The 23,566-nt window shown below is 43.6% G+C and overlaps 1 protein-coding gene across 1 annotated transcript in view; it reads left to right on the top strand.

The window, feature by feature from the left end:
* Positions 1 to 23,566, top strand: part of LOC130475010 (chemokine-like protein TAFA-4) — a 124,895-nt gene that overhangs the window by 77,713 nt on the left and 23,616 nt on the right. Inside the window, exon 3 of the mRNA XM_056846708.1 lies at positions 10,330 to 10,454. Within this exon, the coding sequence (XP_056702686.1) occupies positions 10,330 to 10,454 (125 nt within the window). The remainder of the gene's footprint in view (positions 1 to 10,329; positions 10,455 to 23,566) is intronic.

Here is a 23,566-nt window from a genome sequence, read left to right as displayed (position 1 = left end):
TGTGTGTGTAAAGTGCCGTCAAGTCGCAGCCGACTCATGGCGACCCCTTATGGGGTTTTCAAGGCAAGAGACGAACAGAGGTGGTTTGCCAGCGCCTTCCTCTGTATAGCAACCCTGGACTTCCTTGGGGGTTTCCCATCCAAACCAGGGCTGACCCTGCTTAGCTTCTGAGATCTGACAAGATCAGGCTAGCCTGGGCCATAGACTACTAGCTATAAAAAGCGGGATAGAAGGGCAGGTGAATGGTCCATTTTAACATTAGGATAAGAATTGTACAGGTCTCCACTTCCCATAGCTCCAGGTACACACACACACACACACACCCCACACACACTTCTTTGCCAGCGTGGTGTAGTGGTTAAGAGCAGGTGGATTTTAATCTGGAGAACCGGGTTCGATTCCCCACTCCTCCACATGAGTGGCAGACTCTAATCCGGTTCCCCACTCCTCTACATGCAGCCTGCTGGGTGACCTTGGGCCAGTCACAGTTCTCTGAAAACTATCTCAGCCTCACCTACCTCAGAAGGTGCCTGTTGTGGGGAGGGGGGGAGGGAAGGTGATTGTAAACCGGTTTGAGACTCTTTAAAAAAAGGAGAGAAAATCAGGGTATAAAAACCAACTCTTCTTCTTCTTCTCACTGGGGCTCTTTGACTCTCGGCTCTCAGAAACAGGCCTTCCTTGTGTTCTCCCCAGATGTATTGATTTGGTGAGCTCTGGAAGGAGCACAGCAAATGAAAAGACGATTTTTTTTTTTTAAAGAATTCAATAAAAAGGGAGGAGAAAATACCAGCTTTTAACTGCATTGCACTGCAGTTGTAGAGCTCAAACAGAGCCATAGACCATTGTGCTTAGTAAAGGTCAACCTCTTGTGCGTTTCAAACAAGCAGTAAACACTTAAATTCAAAGTGATCATCAAGAGATTTAGTTTTCGCCCCTTCTCTTTGTGGGAATAAACACTCTCGGGCAAGTACCTAGAACTTGGCTGTCAGCCACTTTCGGGAAGATAAAGCATTAATAAGCCTTGTGTAACTACCTTCCGTGAGTGTGTTAAATGGGGCTCCGAGTAAATCTTCCCAAGCCGTAGAATCCCCTGCGCTATAGAAGCCTGCAAGGGTGTTATATTACTTACTAATAATAGAGTTTCACTGCTACTTCTGTTGGGTCTAGGGAGCCAAATAAGCCCAAAGGGTTTAATCCCAGTAACGTAATAAATTTTCACCTTCCTGCTGGAGTGTCCTGGAAGGCCTAAAGCAGGCTTCTGATATATTCATTCCTTAGGAAGCGTAATTAGGAGAGCCGCTGCGAACATATTTCACTGCGATAAAAAGAGAAGTCGTTCTCAATTCCATCGGGGTTTCCTCAGCAAGAGTGACAACAGATGTTACCCATAGCATGCTTGTAACTGTGAAAGGGAAAAACGGCACACGCAATTTAGCCTGTTAGCTGCTGACTTAACCCGTGATGGTTAGAGAGGAGCCAAAGCATGCAATCTCCCCACAGATTCAGTGGGAGAAATTATTCGAGCCAAAGACGCGACCTGGTAAACTTTGCGATCTATTGACGGACACTGCTTGTGCCCTTTTCCTGTCTAGTTCATAGTTTGAGAAGATGCACGTTGCTTAGACAAGTGTCCCTATAAGTTTAAGTCATCAGTACAAAAAGACTTTTAGGCAACAGGTAGATACAAAGGGATGCTTCTGAGCAGGGTCTATCACTGGGGTGGGGGGGTGGGAGGAGAGCTATTTGCCCTGGGCCTAGGGTTGCCAGGTCCCCCCTCTCCATCGGCGGGAGTTTTTTGGGGTGGGGCTGCACTCCCGCATGTGATGAGATGACGTAATTGCCAGGTTTACTGCTGGAAGCGGTGCATCGCAACAGGACGCTTTAGCACTCAAACTCCCAAAGCGCTAGCATTTTGGGGGGTTGAGTGCAAAAGCATTCCGTCATGATGCGGAGCTTCCGGGGTAAACCCAGAAGTGACAAAATTGCATCACACGCAGCCATGCTTGCATGCGATTACCACTCTGAGGAGCCTGGTGAATTGGTGGGCAATTGCCCGCCAATCCCAGCAACCTGGCAACCTTACCTGGGCCTCCCATCCACAGAGAGCCTCAAATGTAGACTTTTGACATTATCTTGATAAAGTTATACATAAAGTCACCAAGATTCAAAGAGGATGTTCATCATAAAGAGAGCCAGAGTAGTGTAATGGTTAAGAGTGGTGGTTTGGAGCAGTAGACTCTAATCTGGAGAACCAGATTTGATTCCCCACTCCTCCACATGTGCGTCGGACACTAATCTGGTGAACTGGGTTGGTTTCCCCACTCAAAGAATCATAGGGTTGGATGGGACCACCAGGGTCATCTAGTCCAACCCCCAGCACAATGCAGGAAACTCACAACTACCTCTCTCTCTCTCTCTCTCTCTCTCTCTCTCTCTCTCTCTCTCTCTCTCTCTCTCTCTCTCTCACACACACACACACACACACACACACACACACACACACACACACACACACACAGTGACCAGAAGATGGCCAAGATGCCTTCCCTCGCATCATGTGTCTAAGGTCACAGAATCAGCATTGCTGCTAAGGTCACTCCTACACATGAAGCCAGCTGGGTGTCCTTGGGCTAGTCACACTCTCTCAGCCCCACCTACCTCACAGGGTGTCTGTTGTGGGGAGGGGAAGGGAAGGTTTGATTCTTCCTTAAGTGGTAGAGAAAGTCAATATATAAAAACCAACTCTTCTTCTTCTTCTTCTGGGCCACACTGTCTGTAGTGGACACTATGAATTAAAATAGACCACAATTTTTGTAACCCTGTTTTGGCATTTCCCCTCATTTTATTAATATACCAGGGGGCTAAAAAATGTAAGTGGCCTGAGCGTCTCTCTCTCTCTACCTCTGAGAGGCCCTGCCTCTGAGCTGTCTCCAGAAAAGACACACGGTGGTAGCCCTCCTGGCTCTGGACCACTTTAGGATGCATAACAGATGCCATGAAAAACGTTCCTTTCCCTCTGAAACCACCGTGTTAGGGAGACAGCAAAGCACACTTTCTCTTTGAAATTTCAACAGGTTGGGAATTTTGGACACTGCATTGCACTGCTGCATGCTTCCTCAGGCTATTTCTTTAAATTATTTTTTATTCATAAAATATTAATATTTTAAAATACAGTTTTTAAGCATGCCATTGAAGCCAGTTCAGGAGAAATGGTGATGAGTATAATATTTCTAGCTTTACACATACATACACCACCCAATACCCGTGTTTGATTGAATTTTCATAAGTAAGTACCCATTTTCAGTCTGTTTGTTGACTTCCACATGTGTTGTCTGCCCTGGACTTAATGCTGTTGGGAAGCGGGGGGTGGGGGGGTTGTCGTCTTCCCCCCAGCATCATGGTGCATTCGTGTACCTCATGGGGTTTCCCCATCTTTTCTCCAATCTTTCTCAAACCTCCTTCGCTCTGAAGGTTTGGAAGATCACAGTAAAGCTTGGATTGCTGTTGTGTGGGCGGAAAAATTCAGATTTTCCTGCCCACACGGCAGCCTGACTCTGACTCTATCCCCATAGCAACCATTTCCTCCCCTGGCAACCAGGGGGGCTTTTATTTATTTATTTTTTAATTTGCCCTAGAATTGATATACCATTGTGACAGTAGTTTGTAACAGCTTCTCTGAATTCCCAGCTTTATTATTTTTTAAAGTAACTCTCTAGACCTTTCCCTTGCTGAGATATAACAGGAAAGGCATATCTTCACAGTGGAAGGAGTTACTTACCTTTTAAAAAATGAACGGTGGGAATTCAGAGAACCTGTTACACTTATTGGGGTAACACTATTCTAATGCCATTTAAAAAAAAAAAAACAGCAAAAGCCCTGGAGGCCCAGAAGAGGGGTGGTGGTGCTGGAAACCTGCCATGTGGATTCCTCATTGCCACTGTGCTTTATCTGCAGATGCACCAGCAACAGGGCAGCAACACAAGCCTGTCCCAGGGATGTGCGCCTGGAAAAAAGGATATTTTTTTAGGATTCAGATTTCAAGGACATAAATTACTGGTATTCAGTGGTATTTGGGTCCTCCAATACGTTTCAGGATTCAGGTTTGGGTTTTTCCAGGATTCTGGAATTATTTGTGTTCCATGATTCCCGATTTGGGGGGGTGGAGGCTGGAGTTTTTCAACCAAATGATACCCAAACTGCAGGGGAGTGAGTGCTTTCTGTCCACTAAAGACTCCTTAAGTTTCAAGCAAACCCCCAGAGGGCCAATTCTGAACAAGGCGCCCCAAGCCATCCTACTTGCAGGAGTGTGGGGTCAGAGGAAAAAAAAACAGCCTTGGGAAATGGCCCAGCGGCCACAAAGAAGTGAGAGAAGGAGAAGGAGCCAGGTGGACTCCCAGCTCTGGCAGGCCTTGCACCTGGCTTCTGCCATCTGAGAGCTGCCGTCCCTGCAGAATTCTGAAAGTAATACCAGAACTGATAAATTAGATTTATTGTAAAGCAGCTTGTAAATTAAATGGGTCCATAATTTGAACACATGAAGCTGCCTTCTCTGAATCAGACCCTTGGTTCATCAAAGTCAGTATCATCTATTCAGACCCGCAGCGGCTCTCTAGGGTCTCGGGTAGAGGTCTTTCACATCACCTACTTGCCTGGTCCCTTTAACTGGAGATGCCAGGGATTGAACCTGGGACTTTCTGCATGCCAAGCAAATGCTCTACCACTGAGCCACAGCCCCTCCCCAAGGGCTCCCATCTGAATAAATGCAAAGGGTACTCATTAATATTAAGGGTGGAGCCTGCAGAGGAAGGGGTTTGGGGAGGGACCTCAGCAGTGTATAATGCCATAGAGTCCACCCTTCAAAGCAGCTGGTTTCTCCAGGGGAACTGATCTGTGTAGTCTGAAGAGGAGTTGTAATTCCGGGAGATCGCCAAGCCAGACCTGGAGGTTGGCAACCTAGGATTAACAGAACATGCCACGGCAATTTTTATTCTAAATCAGCTCTGACGAACTAGAAACACACTACTCACCCAGCAGCTCCTCCTGTACACAAAGTTCCTCTCCCTTTTCTACCTGCCCTGACCCTGCTTGGCTACAGTAAGGTCCACACTGTTTCCGGGATAAGGGCTGGTAGGAAGGAGAAGCCACAAGGCAACGATGACTTATTTAGTCCATTAGTTGCTTTGTGCAGTCTTAATGTCTCTGCCATGTGTCTGTACTCTGCGGCTTCTTCATCAAGAGAGTGATCTCTCTTTCTTCCCTGCCAATGCTACAGTGGGACTGAACACAGTTCCACCTAGTGACTCTTCCGGCAAATGCCAGATAACCAGATGCCTCTTGCTACTAATTTACTCCCACCTCAATCCATTTTCAGAAAGACTTCTTTGTTGTATAATGGCTTATTGATGACCCCAACTATAACTTGGATTAGTAACTGATTGTAAGTATAAATGGAGTTTTAAGTTAAATGAAGCATTGATTGATTAAACCAGAACAAAATGTTTTCTGGAAACATTGTTAATATACATGTCTTTTTAAAAAAAAATCTCTCTGATGGATTATATGCACATTTTATTAAATAAAACTTCAGACAATGAACTTAATAATAGAGTTCCATCCAAAGACACCTATCACTTGCTCCCTGCGTTGAAAATGAAGAATAGAAATGAAATAATTGAATCAGCTTCTGTGGTACAGATTCTACTATTGTCAACCTGCTGTTAGTAAATTTAATTTGAAGCTTTTTTAAAAAAAATCTCTTTTGAATTAAAAGGCTATTGACTTTGTCCTTTGTTGTGATTTTGTAAACTTCGGTAGAGCAAGGGGTGCTGAAGTTCTGGAAGCTATGAAGTTCTGGACTAATGTGTACTTAGTAAAATAATATTAGATAATGGAATTAACGTTTATTTTCCATTTTTCAGCTTGTAATTTAGTTTATAAAGCAATATCTTCTCAAGCAATTTCATGTGAAGTGATGAATTGCATCCACCAAATTAAATTAATCTACAGATGTATAAAGACGATTTATGGCTCCCCCACCCCCGTTTGAAAAACTCAGTATGAATAATAGTCACAATCACTTTGCAGAAATGAAAAAAAGAAGACTGGTTAAGGGCAACTGACTTTAGCTTCAGTCCTGTTCAGATTTAGGCATTGAACTCATAAATGTGTGTATATCCTAATTCTGTTTTGGGATTGCCGTAAATATGGGTTCATAATTGCTTTGAGGGAAGGATCTTACGTCAGGCTGCTAAATTATACTGCACAGAATATTAAATGTATTTATCTATTATTCAATATTTGTCAGCTAGTAGCCAGCAACTGCTCTTGCAGAAGCTACTGAGAGCCAGTGTAGCATAGTGGTTGGAGTATTGGCATAGGACCTCATCTTAGCCTACCTCACAAGGTGGTTGTTTTGAGGATAAAATGGAGGAGGAGAGAATGATGTCAGAAGTTGATTTGGTTAAGAACATAAGAAAAGCCCTGCTGGATCAGACCAAGGGCCATCAAGTCCAGCAGTCTGTTCACACAGTGGCCAACCAGGGTGCCTCTAGGAAGCCCACAAGCAAGACGACGGCAGCAGCACCATCCTGCCTGTGTCCCACAGCACCTAATGTAATAGACATGCTCCCCTGATCCTGGAGAGAATAGGTATGCATCATGACTAGTATCCATTTTGACTAGTAGCCGTGAATAGCCCTCTCCTCCATGAACATGTCCACTCCCCTCAAAGCCTTCCAATTTGGCAGCCATCACCACATCCTGTGGCAGGGATTTCCACAATTTAACTATGTGTTGTGTGAAAAAATATTTCCTTTTATCAGTTTTGAATCTCTCACCCTCCTGCTTCAGCAGATGACCCCGCGTTCTAGTATTATGAGAGAGGGAGAGAGGCTTCTCCCTGTCCACTCCCTCCATACCATGCATGGTTCCCCATTGAGGAGAAAAACAAGGTGTAAATATCTAAAATAAATAAACAGCAGATACCATACACGTTACTGTTTGTTTGTTTATAAGAAATTTTAATGCTGCCTCTCAGCAAGCATATTCAAGACAGCATTTTTCATTTTCTATCTTCATTTCTGTTTTCTTAAAAAAAAAAAACCAGTTCAAAATCTATATTTATTCATTCAGTCACATTATTGCCTTTCTGGCCGAAATCACCCCAAGGCAGTTCATAAGAAACATAAAAACAGATCACAATGCTTTAAACAAAAACAATTAAATAATAAAACACTGACAGAGAACACCCTTCTAAATTCATGGAAGTCAATGGATTTAGCAGGGTGTAACTCTGCTTAGGATCGCAGTGTAAAATATGAAAAAAACAAGGGACCACAAAGCAGCAGCTAGTCATAGTCAAAAGAACCATAGCAACCATGCAGTTTAAAAGAAAGGAAGGAGGAGATACCTTAAATCTCTCTCTCTCTCTCTCTCTCTCTCTCTCTCTCTCTCTCTCTCTCTCTCTCTCTCTCTCTCTCACTCACGTCTTCTGGAACAAAACCCAACTTACTTTAGTATTTGGGAAATACCTGGAGATTTGGGTGGCAGAGCCTCAGAAGGGCAGGGTTTGGAGAGGGGAGGGACCTCAATGTCCTAGAACTCAATTGCCAAGGTGGCCATTTTCTCCAGGAGAACGGATCTCTATTGGCTGGAGATCAGTTGTAATAGCAGGCGATCTCCAGCTACCACCTGGAGGTTGGCAACCCTAGGTGGCACTCGGGCTTGCAGAGAGCCTTCATGGGACCTTAGAGAACGCTTTAAATTGGGCCTGGCATACACTCATCAGCACACACGCAAGATGTTTGAGTAGAGCATGCGTATTCCATCTATCCCAGTGTACCACTTTGCCAAGACCAGGTGGGTGAAGGTGTATGAAGTTCTTGGGGGCCCAGAGAGCCCAGTGGGGGCACTGGCAGCCTGGGTGGTGCTGGCAATAGATACAATTGTAGTCTCTTGAGTTGTTACAGAACCAAAGGATTTTGCTGCATTTGGTACGTAGGCTTGCCAACAAACCTGGACAAAAATGTCTGGCACCTTTAATAAACCTTTAATAGATGCTTAATGTGTAGACATGGGCAGCTGATAGGGTTGCCAGGTCCCTTTTCGCAACTGGCAGGACGTTTTTAGGGCGGAACCTGAGGAGGGTGGGGTTTGAGGAGGGGAGGGACTTCAATGCCATAGAGTCCAACGGCCAAAGCGGCCATTTTATCCAGGTGAACTGATTTCTATTGGCTGGAGATCAGTTATAATAGCAGGAGATCTCCAGCTATTACCTGGTAGTTGGCAACCCTAGCAGCTGAAGTTTTTCATGCCACGGAGGTAAATAACATCACCAGGTAAATAGCATCCAGTGCAGAGTAGTGGTTAGAGTATCAGATTAAAATCTGGGAGATTCTAGCTCGAATCCCTACTCTGCCATGAAAGCGTGCTGGGTGACCTTGTGCCAGTCGCACACTTTCAGCCTAATCTACCCCAGAGGGCTGTTGTGAGGATAAAATGGAGGCGAGGAGAAAGGTGAAAGCCCCTTTGGGTGTGGCATAAAGGAAGCAAATAACAACACTAATCCCATTATGCAACTATTAAACAGATATTATGTATCTATTAAACCGGTAGACTTTGGCCCTGTGGGTACAATATCATGTCTGGTCGTATTTACGGGTGGTTGGCCCTTTGCTAGGGTCGCCAGCCTCCAAGTGGCTATTACAAGTGATCTCCATGTGTCAGAGATTGGTTCACCTGGAGAAAATGGCTGTTTTGGAAGGTGGACTCTATGGCACTGTGCCCCACTGAGGTCCCTCCCCCTCCCCAAACCACACCCTCCTCAGGCTCCACCCACAAAATCTTCAGGTATTTCCCAACCCGGAGCTGGCAACCCTAGCCTTTGCACCTACTTCATTTGCTCTGCCTAGCAGAACTGAAAGTCACAAAATGACTAAGATTACACGAGCAGGGGGAAAATGCATCTTTGGCCAACTACGAAGGACCTCCTGCTCATACTCTTAGCTCATAGGAGTAATCTTTATACTTACACCAAAATAGCTGGCGCCTTTCAAGAATTTATGTTTGCTGTGGTTTGGGGGTAAGATTTGTCTCTTCCATTACCTGAACATATAACTTCCCTTTTCAAGAAAGTCTTATAATCAACTTTTCAAAAGTGATTGATGCCCTGACTTTCAAATTGCTTTCTTGGTAAAGGTCTATTTATTTCCAGCATGTATCACCAGCGTAGTTGCTTTCGGAAACCTTCCCCTGCTTCCTGAAATTCCCAAGGCCTCAGCCTGGAATCCTAAACTGTCCTTTTGATGAGAACTAAGTTACATACTGACTTCAGTGGGACTTAACTTGACAGTAAACATGTTTAGAATTCAACTGTGAAACTGTTCTTGTGGCGGGGGGGGAGATGATCCCGGAATAGATTCATCCGCTTTTTGTTCTGGTTCACTCTGGCAATTTTGGAGTAAGCATCTTGAGCCTTTGCGTCTTCAAGGCTAGTTCTGACGTGGTTTTTGATCCACAGGATACCTGACTGAATACACATAGGAATATTTTACCCTAATGGATCATTGATGCAATTTAACAATGGCTCAGAAAAGCATGCGGCTTCCCCCCTTTCCCTTCCTTCCCACTGCATCACATACTGCTTCTGAAGGTCAGAAGAGGTTTTTTTAAAAAAATATCCCGCCCTTCCTTGAAGAAGCTATGGGTGGTGTACATGCTTCTCCCTAGCGTTGCCAGGTCCCTCTTTGCCACCGGTGGGAGATTTTTATAGTGGAGCCTAAGGAGGGCAGGGTTTGGGGAGGGGGGGACTTCAATGCCATAGAGTCTAATTGCCAAAGCGGCCATTTTCTCCAGGGAAACTGATCTCTCTTGGCTGGAGATCAGTTGTGCTAGCAGGAGATCTGCAGCTACTACCTGGAGGTTGGCAACCCTACTTCTCCTGTCTGCTAATTTGTCCTCACAGCCATCCTGTTTAGTAGGCCAGGCACAAACGAACAGCCTAAGAACACCCAGTGAGCTTCATAGTTGAGCAGGGATCTGAACTCGGGTCTCCCAGATCCTGATCCAGTGATCTAAACCACCATAACACAGTTCTTCAAAAGAAATAAAGGAGGGTGTGTGTGTAAAATTCTAGGTCTTGCATGTGTGCCTAAATACCTGGATTGGATTGTGGCTGTAGCTCTTAGGCTGCACGTGACCTGCAGCTACTATCTACTTTTGCTTGCTCAAGGCAGTTGCTGCATTGGCAGTAGCGGCATCTGGTGCCTTGATAGCACCTATCCCATTTTGCTCTTCGTGAATAGTCCAAGCGAAAATCTTTTTTTTTTCCAGCTGCTATTGTCATCCAGAAGTGGTGGTGTCAGATGAGCCCTTGTCTGGAAGGAGAGGAATGTAAAGTGCTTCCCGATTCCTCAGGGTGGTCGTGCAGCAGCGGAAATAAAGTCAAAACTACCAAGGCAAGTTTTTGTTCTGTATATGGAAAGGGCTAGTTTTTAAGGGCGTTGGGGTTATTTTGTTGATGGTTTTTCTTTTCTGTTGTAGCACATGGGTTATCCTTTCTTAAGATCCCTGATTTTTGGTGTTTTGGAAGTACACATTGATGGGACTTACATTTTTACCCTTTGTCCTCGATCTCCCCAGACACTGAGGAAATAGAAAAGAGTATTCTCTTTTCAGCCCTTGGGATCTTCTTGAAGATCTGCCAAAGTTCATGAGATATGGTTGGAACAAAAACCTTGGGTTAAAGAGAGAGCAAATCCTACTTGGGACAGACCTGTGGGAGTCTGCTGTCGCATATTTTGCAGCGTGCATTCTACCTTGTAGAATCCGTACTAGTACGCGAAGGGTTACCTAGCATCAGGAGTGGAGAAAGAGCATCCTTCCAGTACAGTGCTTTAGTTTTATCCACAGGAGATGATGGCAACCATTGAAGTATGAAGGAGAAAATAAATAGATGTACTCAAGAAATACTGTTGGAGAAGATGCCACTTAGGCTTACTATTCCCTCCCTGGGGACGGGGATCCTCTGCCCCCAGCGGGCGTTTTCCCACCGCTGCTCAGCTGGCTGGAGGGGGGAAAACAGCAGGAAACAGGGGAGACACTGGCAACATCCACAACATGCTGACGTCACTCCCGTGTGCCTCTAACGTCTATGGTAGAGTTTTGTCCCCGAGAGACATCCTGACATTGGCCATTTATGCACGGGAGGTTTTGCCTTGGACTTGCCCCTCTTTAGATGCACATTTTCCCCATCTAAATTCTCAAAAATCAAAAATAAGCCCCCATGCAGAGTTCTGGGAATTGGGATGGGGAAAATGTGCATCTAGAGAGCGGCAAATCCAAGGCAAAACCTCCCGTGCATAAATGATAGTTTCTAGGAGCATGGGGAGTGATGTCAGTGCACTGCTGGTGATATCATTACATTGTGGGCGAGAGCCTCCGCCGCATGTTAGGCCCTGCCTGGCAACCCAAATTCTACTTCTGTTCTCCTCCTGCTGGCCCCAGCCATTGAGAAGCAACCTTGCTCCCATCTGTGTAATCTCCCCTTGACTTCTGTTTCGGGTGGACTGCACCTAGTTTTCCTGCTTTGAACCACAAGGAAAGGTAGAGTATAAATGTTTAAATAAATAAATAAATGTTTTTTGTTGTCTGTTATTGATAATGCAGTTTGTATATCTTTTTCATGTTGGTACTAAAAAAGGGTAAAGATAAAGGTCCCCTGTGCAAGCACCGGATCATTCCTGACTCATGGGGTGACGTCCCATCCTGACGTTTACTAGGCAGACTTTGTTTACGGGGTGGTTTGCCAGTGCCTTCCCCAGTCCTTGTCCCTTTACCCCCAGCAAGCTGGGTACTCATTTTACCAACCTCGAAAGGTTGGAAGGCTGAGTCAACCTTGAGCTGGCTACCTGAAACCAACTTACGTCGTGATCGAACACAGGTCGTGAGCAGAGCTTGGACTGCAGTACTGCAGCTTACCACTCTGCGCCACGGGGCTCTAGTTGGTACTAAACTGCACGTTTATTCACGTTCAACAGTCTTCCTAATCTGAAAAAGGTTAGCCACAAATTTGAAATAGTTGAATGTGAAAATTTTTGATATATGGATTTAGAAGTCCAAGTTCCAAGACAAACTGTAAACTGGAGTGAAGGTAAGCCTGCTGGGGGGGGGAGGGGTTATAAGCCGACCCTCGGCTTATACGCGGGTGCCTAATTTTTCCCCATTTTTGGGGAGAAATTAGACACCTCGGCTTATATGCGGGTCGGCTTATATATGGGTATATACGGTAAAACATAAATGAATTTCATGTTTAGACTTGGGTCCCATCCCCAAGTTATCTCATTATGTATATGCAAATATTCCAAAATCCAAAATGACCTGAAATCCAAAATACTTCTGGTTCCAAGCATTTCAGATAAGGGATGCTCAACCTGTTTTGTTTATTTAGGGCAGTGGTTCCCAAACTTTTCGGGCCACCGCCCCCTTGGTTCCACAGACTCAACCCCAGTGCCCTAGCCAACAACACAGTTGAAGAGGCCCACCTCTAGCGCCCCCTGCTGCCCCCTTGCCTCTTAGTACCTGTTAGGTAATCCCCTCAGGGGGTGGTACTGCCCACTTTGGGAACCACTGATTTAGGGTAATAAAATGGGTGACACTGGAATGGGATGAAGTTAAAAAATAGCACTCATATGAAACTTTAGATCTTATCTGCTCTAGCAACTTGTTCAGTTGACGATTGATCTGAAGTTTCAGTCGCTACAGAAAATACTTGGGGACTGGTATAGGTACATATCAATTCAGAGAGAAGATTCACCCACCGAGGGACCAAAGATGTATGGACAAAAATCCCGCAAACTGTACGATGGGTCGGTCACTTGCAATAGTTGATTGTTCTTTGCGTCCTTCATTGTTGTCGTGGCATCATTTTTTATTATTTTAGGGTTTTTTATATACAATTTTGATTAGTTTTTTTAAAAATGTGGGGTACAGAAATGGAAAAAGGGATATTGGGGAAAAGAGAAAAAAATCATAAACATAAGCAAGGTAAAACAACCACCTGAAGCTTTATTATTAGAATCCCTGTTATACTTCGATATATTCTTGGATATATTCTATCAATATTAAAAATTATTACTTGTATATATTCCAAGTAAAATTATTCCAAGTAAAAAAATTATTACTTGGATATATTCTATCAATATTAAAATTATTACTAAACATAAATATAAATTCCACTATTTTATACCAATTACTGTATTAGTTTGAACTTTAGATACAATATCATGTTATTACTTTTTTAAAAACAATTCTACCTTTCTGCATTTATATTTGTACCTAACTATAACAAGAAGCTACTGTTACATATATCTTGCACGTTATTTCAATTAGATTACATATCTTTGCATAATTCATATATTTCCTTTACCTCTTAGTGAATTCTCATTTTCATATTGTAATATTCATGTTATAGTGTTTCACCTCTATATGTTCTTAACATTAGTCTTCTCATATTGATTATCTTGAACAAATTCTCAGTTTATGCAGTCATTCAATTATAAATATAGAACAGAAGACTCCTAACTCTGATCTCCTTATCTAACAGATCACTAGACACATTATTCTGAATCTAAATAATTGTATAAAATGCTGTCAATTAACATAAGTATAATAATAACCCCCTCTCTCTTGAAATTCATCTGCAGGTCTTTGATTTATCGAGTTTGTCAGTTTAGCCATCAACGCGTATTCCACTAACTTGTCTGTCCAATCTTCTACTGTCGGGATCTCTCGTTGTTTCCATCTATTTTCCTAGTTTTTGAGCCCTTGTGCTTCTTTTGTACTTCATGAGTGCTGAGCAGCTGCATTATTATGGCGGTGGTGTTAGCGACAGAGATTATGGCAGCCACAGTCAGAGACAAGAAAGTCAGCAGAGCTACATCTCCTTAGATCAAAAATGAGCATTTCGCGGGTGTCGGTTCAGTTATGCAGAAACGGAGGGAGCATTCCAGTTCTGATTTAGGCCTTTGCATACTTCTCTGGCTTCAGATTAACTACTGTGCTGAATGAGCACCCCAGAGTGCCCTAAACTGGTTTTGCTTCATTAAAGTAACAAGCTATTAACTCCTCTCTTCAAAGAAGAGGTCCCCAAGTGGGCAATCCACCTCCCACAGAAGTCAGTGGCAAAGCTCACTTTGATCTTAATGGGTTCGCATTGCACCCAAAGGTGCTGCGAGTATTTTTAATTTGATAAGGATTTTTTCCCCATCTCCTTGATATTTTATGGATATATTTTTTTACACAGAGATGGGGGTTGACTGTTTCCCGATAACGCAGATAAGCAACCTTTGTACTGTGCATACATGAGCTCTGTTTGCTTACCTGCAGCTCTGTCTTCTTTAAGTCTCTTTGAGACATTGAACATACCTTTTAGCCAGACTCCCCAAAGTACAGCCACTTCAATGGGCACTTCTTTGAAAATATATATACATATAGTCCCCTTGTCATCAAACAGCAATAAGCTGGTTTTTAGTATCATTCAATTTAGGAATAATTCCAAATTTATACGTTAAAAAGTTGCCTCTGCTATCATTCAAAGCAAACATGCCTTAAACAGTATAAGACATTTTACTTCCCTATACAAACATTATATAAATAAAAATAAACTAATCTGCATCATGGGCTATCACTATCATTAGGGTTGCCAATCCCCAGGTCCTAGCTGGAGATCTCCTGCTGTTACAACTGATCTCCAGCTGATAGAGATCAGTTCACCTGGAGAAAATTGCTGCTTTGGCCATTGGACTCTATTGCATTGACGTCCCTCCCCAAACCCTGCCCTCCTCAGGCTCCACCCCAAAAATCTCCTGGTAGTTCCCAACCCACAGCTGGCAACCCTAGCTATCATAGATGAGAATTTATAATGATGATTCTGGGAACTCTGAATAATGGTACCCATAACCTATAATTAGAATGCTGTAAAAAGCCAACATTTATCAATGCTTTTATTATTATAATATGGAGAATGGCTTTAATATATTCTGAATCAGTGGCCTTCAGTCCATGGTCATGGGGTCACATCTGCTGGGTCACAAGCCCCTAGAGAGTCACCATTATTGCTTACCACTTTGGGGAAGGATTTGCTATTAATGCACTTGGATAATAAATAGTAATCTTATGGAAAGCCTGAGCAAATCCTCTTGCCTCTCTGTGCAGGTAAGCTGAGCAGAGTAGTAGGATGGCAAGGTGAAGTCACTCTGGTGGAGAGGATTCCTGTTCAGCAAAGGCAGGGCTCCTCTTCCTGTCACATGACTCTGATGCCAAGCGACTGTGACGCCATGTTGACTTCCTGTCTCTTGCTTGCAGTTCAATGGGTTCTGTGCTTCTGTTTAGAAGTTAAAATTGGGTCCCATATCTGGAAACCCACTGTGGAAAACCACTGTTCTATAGGAACGATCTAGTAGACTTCAGATAGAAACACCTGAGAAGCAAAGTGTGAGGTGACACTGAATAAGAAAGCTGTGTTATTATAGAAACTAAACACAACTTCACATAGAACACAGGGAATTAAGAATCTGATAGAGATATTCTGGGATAGACAATAAAGAAATAATCTGATAGTGCTACTCTGGGACAGTGAGTATTTTTTCATATATATGACATAGATCTAAATTTGTTACCAGTGTTACCAGTTTGACCATTACTTGTCAAATGCCAGTAGTGGTATAGTCTACCTAAGAAACAAGAAAAAAACCTTAATGAGTCCATGAATCATACCTGTGGCCTTGTCAATCTTATAGTTAGGACTAAAAATTTAGTTTTCTATTAAAAATGAAATGCTGCCTTTGAGTAAATTTAATTTTAACATAAAAAAATCTTATGCACCTGTGTTTCATAGAACAAAGCAGTGGAAAGAACCTGTGCTTGCCTTTGGGGAGGGGCCGTGGCTCAGTGGTAGAGCATCTGCTTGGCATGCAGAAGGTCCCAGGTTCAATCCCCAGCATCTCCAGTTAAAGGGACTAGGCAAGTAGGTGATATGAAAAGCCTCTGCCTGAGACCCTGGAGAGCCACTGCCGGTCTGAGTAGACAATACTGACTGATGGACCAAGGGTCTGGTTCAGTATAAGGCAGCTTCATGTGTTCATGTGTGTTCATGGAGGACAAAAGAACTGTGGTTATAACTGTTCCTTGTTGCTCTTGTCTGCAAGATGTGTGCTCTCATTTTCAGAACAATGGCCTGTATCAATCCAATCCTTTCATGGGATATAGAATTTTCCTGCTTTTCCTCTTTGTTCCTGCAACTCCTTCCAACCAGCAGAAAGCTCCTTCCTGGAACTGAGGGAGCCATATGGAGGAATAGTAACATAGGTCAGGGACTGGTGTGATGAGAGACAAGGTGCTGAAATCGTTCCTCCTCCCTGTTTTGAAATTACAGCTTTTCTGACAAGTAAAAGGTCAAGGTAGTCCCCTGTGCAAGCACCGGATCATTCCTGACCCATGGGGTGCCATCACATCACAGCGTTTACTAGGTAGACTATGTTTATGGGGTGGTTTGCCATTGCTTTCCCCAGTCATCTACACTTTACCCCCAGCAAGCTAGGTATTCTGACAAGACAATACATAAAAGGGTTGACTACCCCGTCCTTGGGGTATCATTGGGGGGCACATGGCAACCTTACTACTGCTAAGCAGGGCAGGGCCCAGTGAGTGGTTTGATGAGAGACCTGCTGGGAATTCCATGTAAGTCACTTTGAGTTCCTTGAAGGATACCAGTGACATGAATAAATAAAACTGTTGGTTTCTTTGAATCTCCCCCTCCCCCCAATTCTTCTTTCAGCACCAAATACCTGAACACATGAACACATGAAGCTGCCTTATACTTAGGGTTGCCAGGTCCTACCTCTCCTCTGGCAGGAGACTTTTAAGGCACAGCTCGGGATAGCGTGGCGATGCGCTCGTGCGTCACTTCCGGTTTACTACCAGAAGTCCCGCCTCACGAGAGGCCTTATGCCACTTAAACTCTTAGTTGTAAACTGGAAGTGACCTGTAGTGATATGTACGCGCGTGCACGTTTGCCCACCGGCCGTCAGCTGGTCAACGGGTAAAGAGGCAAATTGACGGGGGTTTGCCTGCCACCACCAGGCACCCTACTTATACTGAATCAGGCCCTTGGTCCCTCAAAGTCAGTATTGTCTACTCAGACGGTAGCGGCTCTCAAGGGTCTCAGGCTGAGGTCTTTTACATCACCTACTTGCCTAGTCCCTTTAACTGGAGATGGCGGGGTTTGAACCTGGGACCTTCTGCATGCCAAGTAGATGCTCTACCACTGAGCCACAACCCCTCCCTGATCAGAAAGACTTCAGCTTTTTAAAATAAAAACAATCCTAAGAATACACAACTCCAACTGGTCTGCATCTACTTTGCTAGATAACATAGACTGTAGTGGTCAAGTCATTTAGTGTAAAAGAAAAGATGAAGAGCAATATAAAAAACAGGTGTAGTAATGTGTTTATATGTTGTTTATGGTTACAGTAACTCTTGGGGGGAGAGGAAGACAGGCACGCAGGAAGGCATTCATTTTTGGAATGATTACGAAGCCAAATAAAAATTAATGGAACACAGTTTACTGTTTATATTCATGAGCATACCTAATTCACAGTGCTCCTTTAAAAATGCATGCCAACTGTGCTCAGAAAACATATTTTGCACTATAAAGTCAAGAGCGCTTATATGAAACAAAAAGGGAGCTTTCAAGCCACCCCTCATTGACCGGACTTAAAAGTCCTTTTGCTACAACCCTGGAGCTTCTCACTTCTCCTTCAGCATTTGAAATGTGGCTTTTTTCTGTCTGCAAAGCGGTGTTTGACTCTGCATCCGATAACTTCAACTGCTGCTGCTACCATCCTCACCTTTTCTTCACAAGCACAAAGGAAAGGATGGAGTTTCTACTCTGCCAATTACCAAATAACCTTGTTTTAGGGCGGTTTCTTTTCTGCAGGGTGGTAAATACAGTGCTTCTTTTGTTTAAAACAAAAAAAAATGTGAGTACTCATATATAAGGTTGCAGCAATTTCCACCAACTCCCCCCTCAGGACTTGGGAAAGCCCCAAACAGGTGCCAGTACTCAGTACCAGTGAGTGTGTGTGTGTGTGTGTGTTAAGTGGTGTCAAGTTGCTTCTGATGTATGACAACCCTATGAATTAATGACCTCCAAAACCTCCTGTCATTAACAGCTTTACTTAGGTCTTGCAATCTGAAGGCTGTGGCTTCCTTTACTGAGTCAATCCATTTCATGTTGGGTCTTCCTCTTTTCCTGCTGCCTTCAGCTTTTCCTAGCGTTATTGTCTTTTCCAGTGACTCTTGTCTTCTCATACTGTGACCAAAGTACAACAGCCTCAGTTTAGTCATTTTAGCTTCTAGGGAGAGTTCAGACTTGATTTGATATAGAACCCACTTATTTGTCTTTTTGGAAGTCCATGGTATCTGCAAAACATTCCTCCAACATCAACTCTGGTGAGTACTGCCACAAAAAAAGGCCCTGCCTATACTCCTCATTTTCTCAGCCCTTGTGCTTAGGGGCAGTTGACAGTATTACATGTTCAGAGGAGCAGTGGCTCAGTGGTAGATTCTCTGCTTGGCATCCAGAAGGTCCCAGGTTCAATCCCCGGCATCTCCAGTTAAAGGGACCAGACCAGTAGGTGATGTGAAAGACCTCTGCCTGATACCCTGGAGAGCCGCTGCCAGCCTGAGTAGACAATACTGACTTTGATGGACCAAGCGTCTGATTCAGCATAAGGCAGCTTCATGTATGTTCATGTGTGTTCAAGCTCAGGTTTAGAAACCCCCAATAAACATTGAAGTGCTACATTCTTTGAGCTTAACATTGTTGACCCAAACCAGCCCCAATAAAGAAACTGTCCACTGTTTCCAGAAGTGCCCATGCTTTAGTAAGGAGGAGGGAATTGAAGAAGAAGAAAAAGAAGAATTGGTTTTTATATGCCAACTTCCTCTACTCAAACCAGTTTACAATCACCTTCCCTTCCCCTCCCCACAACAGACACCCTGTGAGGTAGGTGGAGCTGAGAGAGCTCTAACAGAGCTGTGACTAGCCCAAGGTCACCCAGCTGGCTTCATGTGTAGGAGTGGGGAAACAAATCCAGTTCACCATGTTAGTCTATGCCGCTCATGTGGAGGAGTGGGGAATCAAACCCTGTTCTCCAGATCAGACCTCACCATTCCAAACTACAGCTCTTAACCACTACACCATGCTGGCTCATAGCTGTGGCCACCAAACACATTCCCTACATGCCCAAGCTGCTAGAATCTACTGCAGGGATGAAGTAGCTTAAAAGGGCATTGTCAGTTGATCTAAGAGATTGTGATGAGACATTGGCAGAAATACATTTTTTTTAGCACAGGTGCTTTCCCCCAGACATCTTGGTAAGATGTCTTGTGGTTTCACAACCAATGGCAGTGAGTCGGATTGTGCTATGTGTCAGCAGAAGGTGTTGACGATTGCAAACCTTTCTTGTATACCTCTCCCTCAAGCAGTCCTTTCTGACTCTGGGAAAAATTATTAGAGGGAGGGGGGGCGCTGTGACTGGAATGCTGAAAAGTTCTGCAAAGTTTTATCTGAGCTGTGCATTGGCTATTGATACTGACTTGCTTCAAAACCAGCTCCCTCTTCCCCATTCCTGCTTGTCTATGCATCAGAAATCTCTTACCTATACTTTAGGAACGTGCAGACTTTATCAAGTATGGGTTTGAATTCGGAGTTATGGAAATTCATGTACTTTTTGAATCATAGAATCATAGAGTTGGAAGGGACCACCAGGGTCATCTAGTCCAACCCCCTGCACAATGCAGGAAACTCAAACTACCCTCCCCCACACACACCCAGTGACCCCTGCTCCATGCCCAGAAGATGGCCAAGATGCCCTCCCTCTCATGCACTGCCTAAGGTCATAGAATCAGCATTGCTGACAGACGGCCATCTAGCCTCTTCTTAAAAACCTCCAGGAAGGAGAGCTTACCACCTCCAGAATCCAGCTGATACTTAGTTTTATCCCTGTTGTCCTATTCTATGCAGCATTGTTTAGTGGCTAGAGCATCGGACTAAGCCCAAGGAGACCTAGGTTCAAATCCTTACTTGGCCATGAAAGCTTATTGGGTGACCTTTGGCTGGTACTTCGTTTCATCCCTGTTGTACTATTCTATTTTGGAGAGCCAACATGGTTTAGTTGCTGGGGTGTCGGACTAGGACCGAGGAGACCAAGGTTCAAATCCCCACTCTGCCATGGAAGCTTATTGGGTGACCTTTAGCCAGTCACAGTCTCAGTCCAACCTACCCTCACAGGGTTGTTGTAAGGTTTTAATAGAGATGAGGAGAACTATGCCAGTTCTCACTTTAGTTCTCCACTGGGGAGAACAGGGGGATATAAATGAAGGGAAATATTATTTTTAAAAATTCTTACATATTATTCTCACTTTCCCTTTTTCTTTGTTTGCAGGTGACCCGGTAGCAAAGCATAAAGTGGGATAATAGAATGTATGGATACATTGCTTGACTGTTGCACAGAGACACTTATTTTGTGCGAAAAGCATCGAGTTTGGATTCCCAGCTTTTTGACTTGGTGGGCAAGAAGGACTATGCTTGTTGACTATGGCAACGCTTCTCAAATTTCGACTTTCATACAAAGCACTGTATACGTTTTGAAGACCGGACCTGTATCGCTTCGACGCTTGAACACAAGCAACCAAAATTCCTTCTGGAGCACATCATCTACAGACCTTTACTTATTGCATTACAAACCCTGAAAGGGTGATTCAAAGAACTCTGGGAAATTCAAAGAACTCTGAGAATCACAGATTAGTCAGATGAAGGAGTCTCCTCATCATACAACTATGGAAGTGATAGGAAAGACAGTTGAGGTATTCTTAGAAAATCCACTTCAATATATTTTTAGTTACATTTAGTAAGTAGGACAGTAAATCATGATGTTTATAGCCCTTGCCCTTCTTATATTACTGACTGTGTGATTAAGTTTCTTTCCATTTGTACAGTGTTCAGGAGAATAGTGAGGACATTTAATGCTGAAAGTAGATCTTAGTGTGCCAAATAACCCATCGGAAAAGAGCAGAATAGAAATCTGTCTTGCCTGTTTGTTTCGAGAAATTGAAAGAAAATGGAGCAATTAATTAGATACAGATACTTTCATTCAAGGCAAGGAATGTGCAGGCGAAAGCACTCTTCTAGTTATGTGTAGAAAAGGTCTTGGGAAAAGTAGATATCATGGTGGGGCAGCCTCACGTTTATTTGGATGAAGCCAGTGAGATGAACCGTATAGCTTACATCATTGCCACGTCAGACTTTGTTGGCTTTGTGGAATGGTAAAGGTTGGACTGTAAGCTGACATTCCTTTCGCCTTTGCAGAGCAGAAGACAGAGCTACTGCAGTTGCACACCCCATTTGCAAAACTGGTGCATGCTCCAAAACAAACTGTGATGGAGCACATAATGTCATGTGCCAGCATTGGCCAGAGTGGCACCCAGTGCAGGATTCAACCCACAGTATATAAGACCTAGACCAATTTACTTCTAACTTCTTACTGTAGCATATCAAAAGTGGCAAGGAAAGGGTCTGAGGCAACAGGAATACTTTTTTTAGGAAGGGCCACACACATTTTCATTCGTTTCGGTGCTGTTTGAACTCTGTCGGAGCTTTGCTACATCCGGGAATTTTGGCTCATTGTGATACTTCTGCAAAGTTGAGAGTTCTAGGCCTAAGACTTGACCCTGTAATCTTAAGCAGAACGGATGGTGGAAAGTGCTGTCAAGGCTCAGCCCATTTATGGCGCGACCCCATAGGGTTTTCAGGCCAAGAGATGAGGAGAGATGGTTTGCCATTGTCTTCCTCTGCAGGGTCTTCCTTGGTAGTCTCCCATCCAAATACTAACCAGGGCCAGCCCTGCTTAGCTTCACAGAATCTGACAAGCCTGGGCCATCCAGATCAGGAGCAGAGTTAACCCCTGCTAAATCAATCGACATCATTGACCGAGCATCTTGAACTCAGCTTAGGTAGATCATGATGGGCAGCCACGTTAGTATTTATTTATTTCATTGCCTTTTTTTACCCCGCCCTCCTCAACCCGAAGGTCGGGGTCAGAGTGGCTGAAGAAGTGAGCTGTGACCCTGCCACAAATTTTGTTAGTCTTTAAGGTGCTACTGGACTCTGGCTCTTTTCTTCTGCGTAGATAGTTGCCGGTACACTGGGAATTAGGATTGAGTTGCCAGGGATGCGCCTAGAAAGCAGCAATGGATTTTTGGTGCTTCACTTGCATCCTAGTTGGTAGCATACTTTAGTGTTCATGAGCAAAGTTCTCCCTAGCAAGAGGATCTTCAGTTTGACTTAGTTTATGTTTATAATGATTATAATAATTAAGTGTCTGGTCTTTGACAGATCACATTTTCTAGCTCATACGATTTATGACATGTAATTGCTTCCTATTATTTTAGTTGTATCTCATTCCGGTTTCCGTCTTTCCCTAAGTGTTACATGCTTTTGTTTTGTCATCAGCCTGCATAAATGGAACTGTAAAGGGAGGCAAATTTATAGCCTGTCTGCTCCCAGTTGCATCATTTGACTTTAAGATACATTGGAACATATTCAAATGCAGCAGTGCGCGCACATCTCTCGGCAGATGAACTGTCACTGACCCAACGAGTGCTGTGCTTTATGTAAATTTCTCTGTATTAACATATGACCGATTTTTGTAGATACAGCAATGCCAAAAAAAAAAAAGGGTGACGGTGTTGCACTAATTTATTTAATTGTGCACAGGATTTTCTCACTACATCGTGAAGCTGTCTAGAACAACAGATAGTCATTGTTTGGTTTTATTTTGTGGGGAGCGTCTTGAAATATTCATACCATGTTCGTTCTGTTGAAGATCTTCAAAGGACTTTTTTCATTTCTCTCTTATAAAACTGAGATTGAGCATTCCTGTTTTGCTTCTGATTCTTAGTTCTTGTCCCATTTTACTTTTGTATCTAATAACAGTTGAGATTACTGGTGAGGATTGTATTTGTTTACTAGTAAAGGAGTGTCTCCCCCTCCCCCCCGCCCCGCTACATGTTTTGGACATTTTCTCCACTTTTTGTCTCCTGAAGGGCAATGCTGGTTCACTGGCGAATGGCCCTGCATGCAAATTCAACAAAATGGTTCGATGATTAAGGCCCTAACCATTAAGGCTGAAGGACCACTTAGAAAACAATATGTAAAATAGCATATATAAACACACAAACATAGATAATAGGGATACAATTCAAATAGCCCTTGTTTGTCCTGGGCTGTTAAACATCCACCCAATGGCAAAAAAAAAAATTGGACCTCCGGCTCTGCTGGACACTGTTTTCAATATGGCACCCATCCCGTATTCCAAGAATACATAGATAATAGGGATACAATTCAAATAGCCCTTGTTTGTCCTGGGCTGTTAAACATCTACCCAATGGCAAAAAAAATTGGACCTCCGGCTCTGCTGGACACTGTTTTCAATATGGCACCCGTCCC

Source organism: Euleptes europaea, chromosome 1, assembly GCF_029931775.1.
Source record: "Euleptes europaea isolate rEulEur1 chromosome 1, rEulEur1.hap1, whole genome shotgun sequence".
Taxonomy (NCBI): Eukaryota; Metazoa; Chordata; class Lepidosauria; order Squamata; family Sphaerodactylidae; genus Euleptes; species Euleptes europaea.
This window is presented reverse-complemented; position numbering and strand designations above follow the sequence as displayed.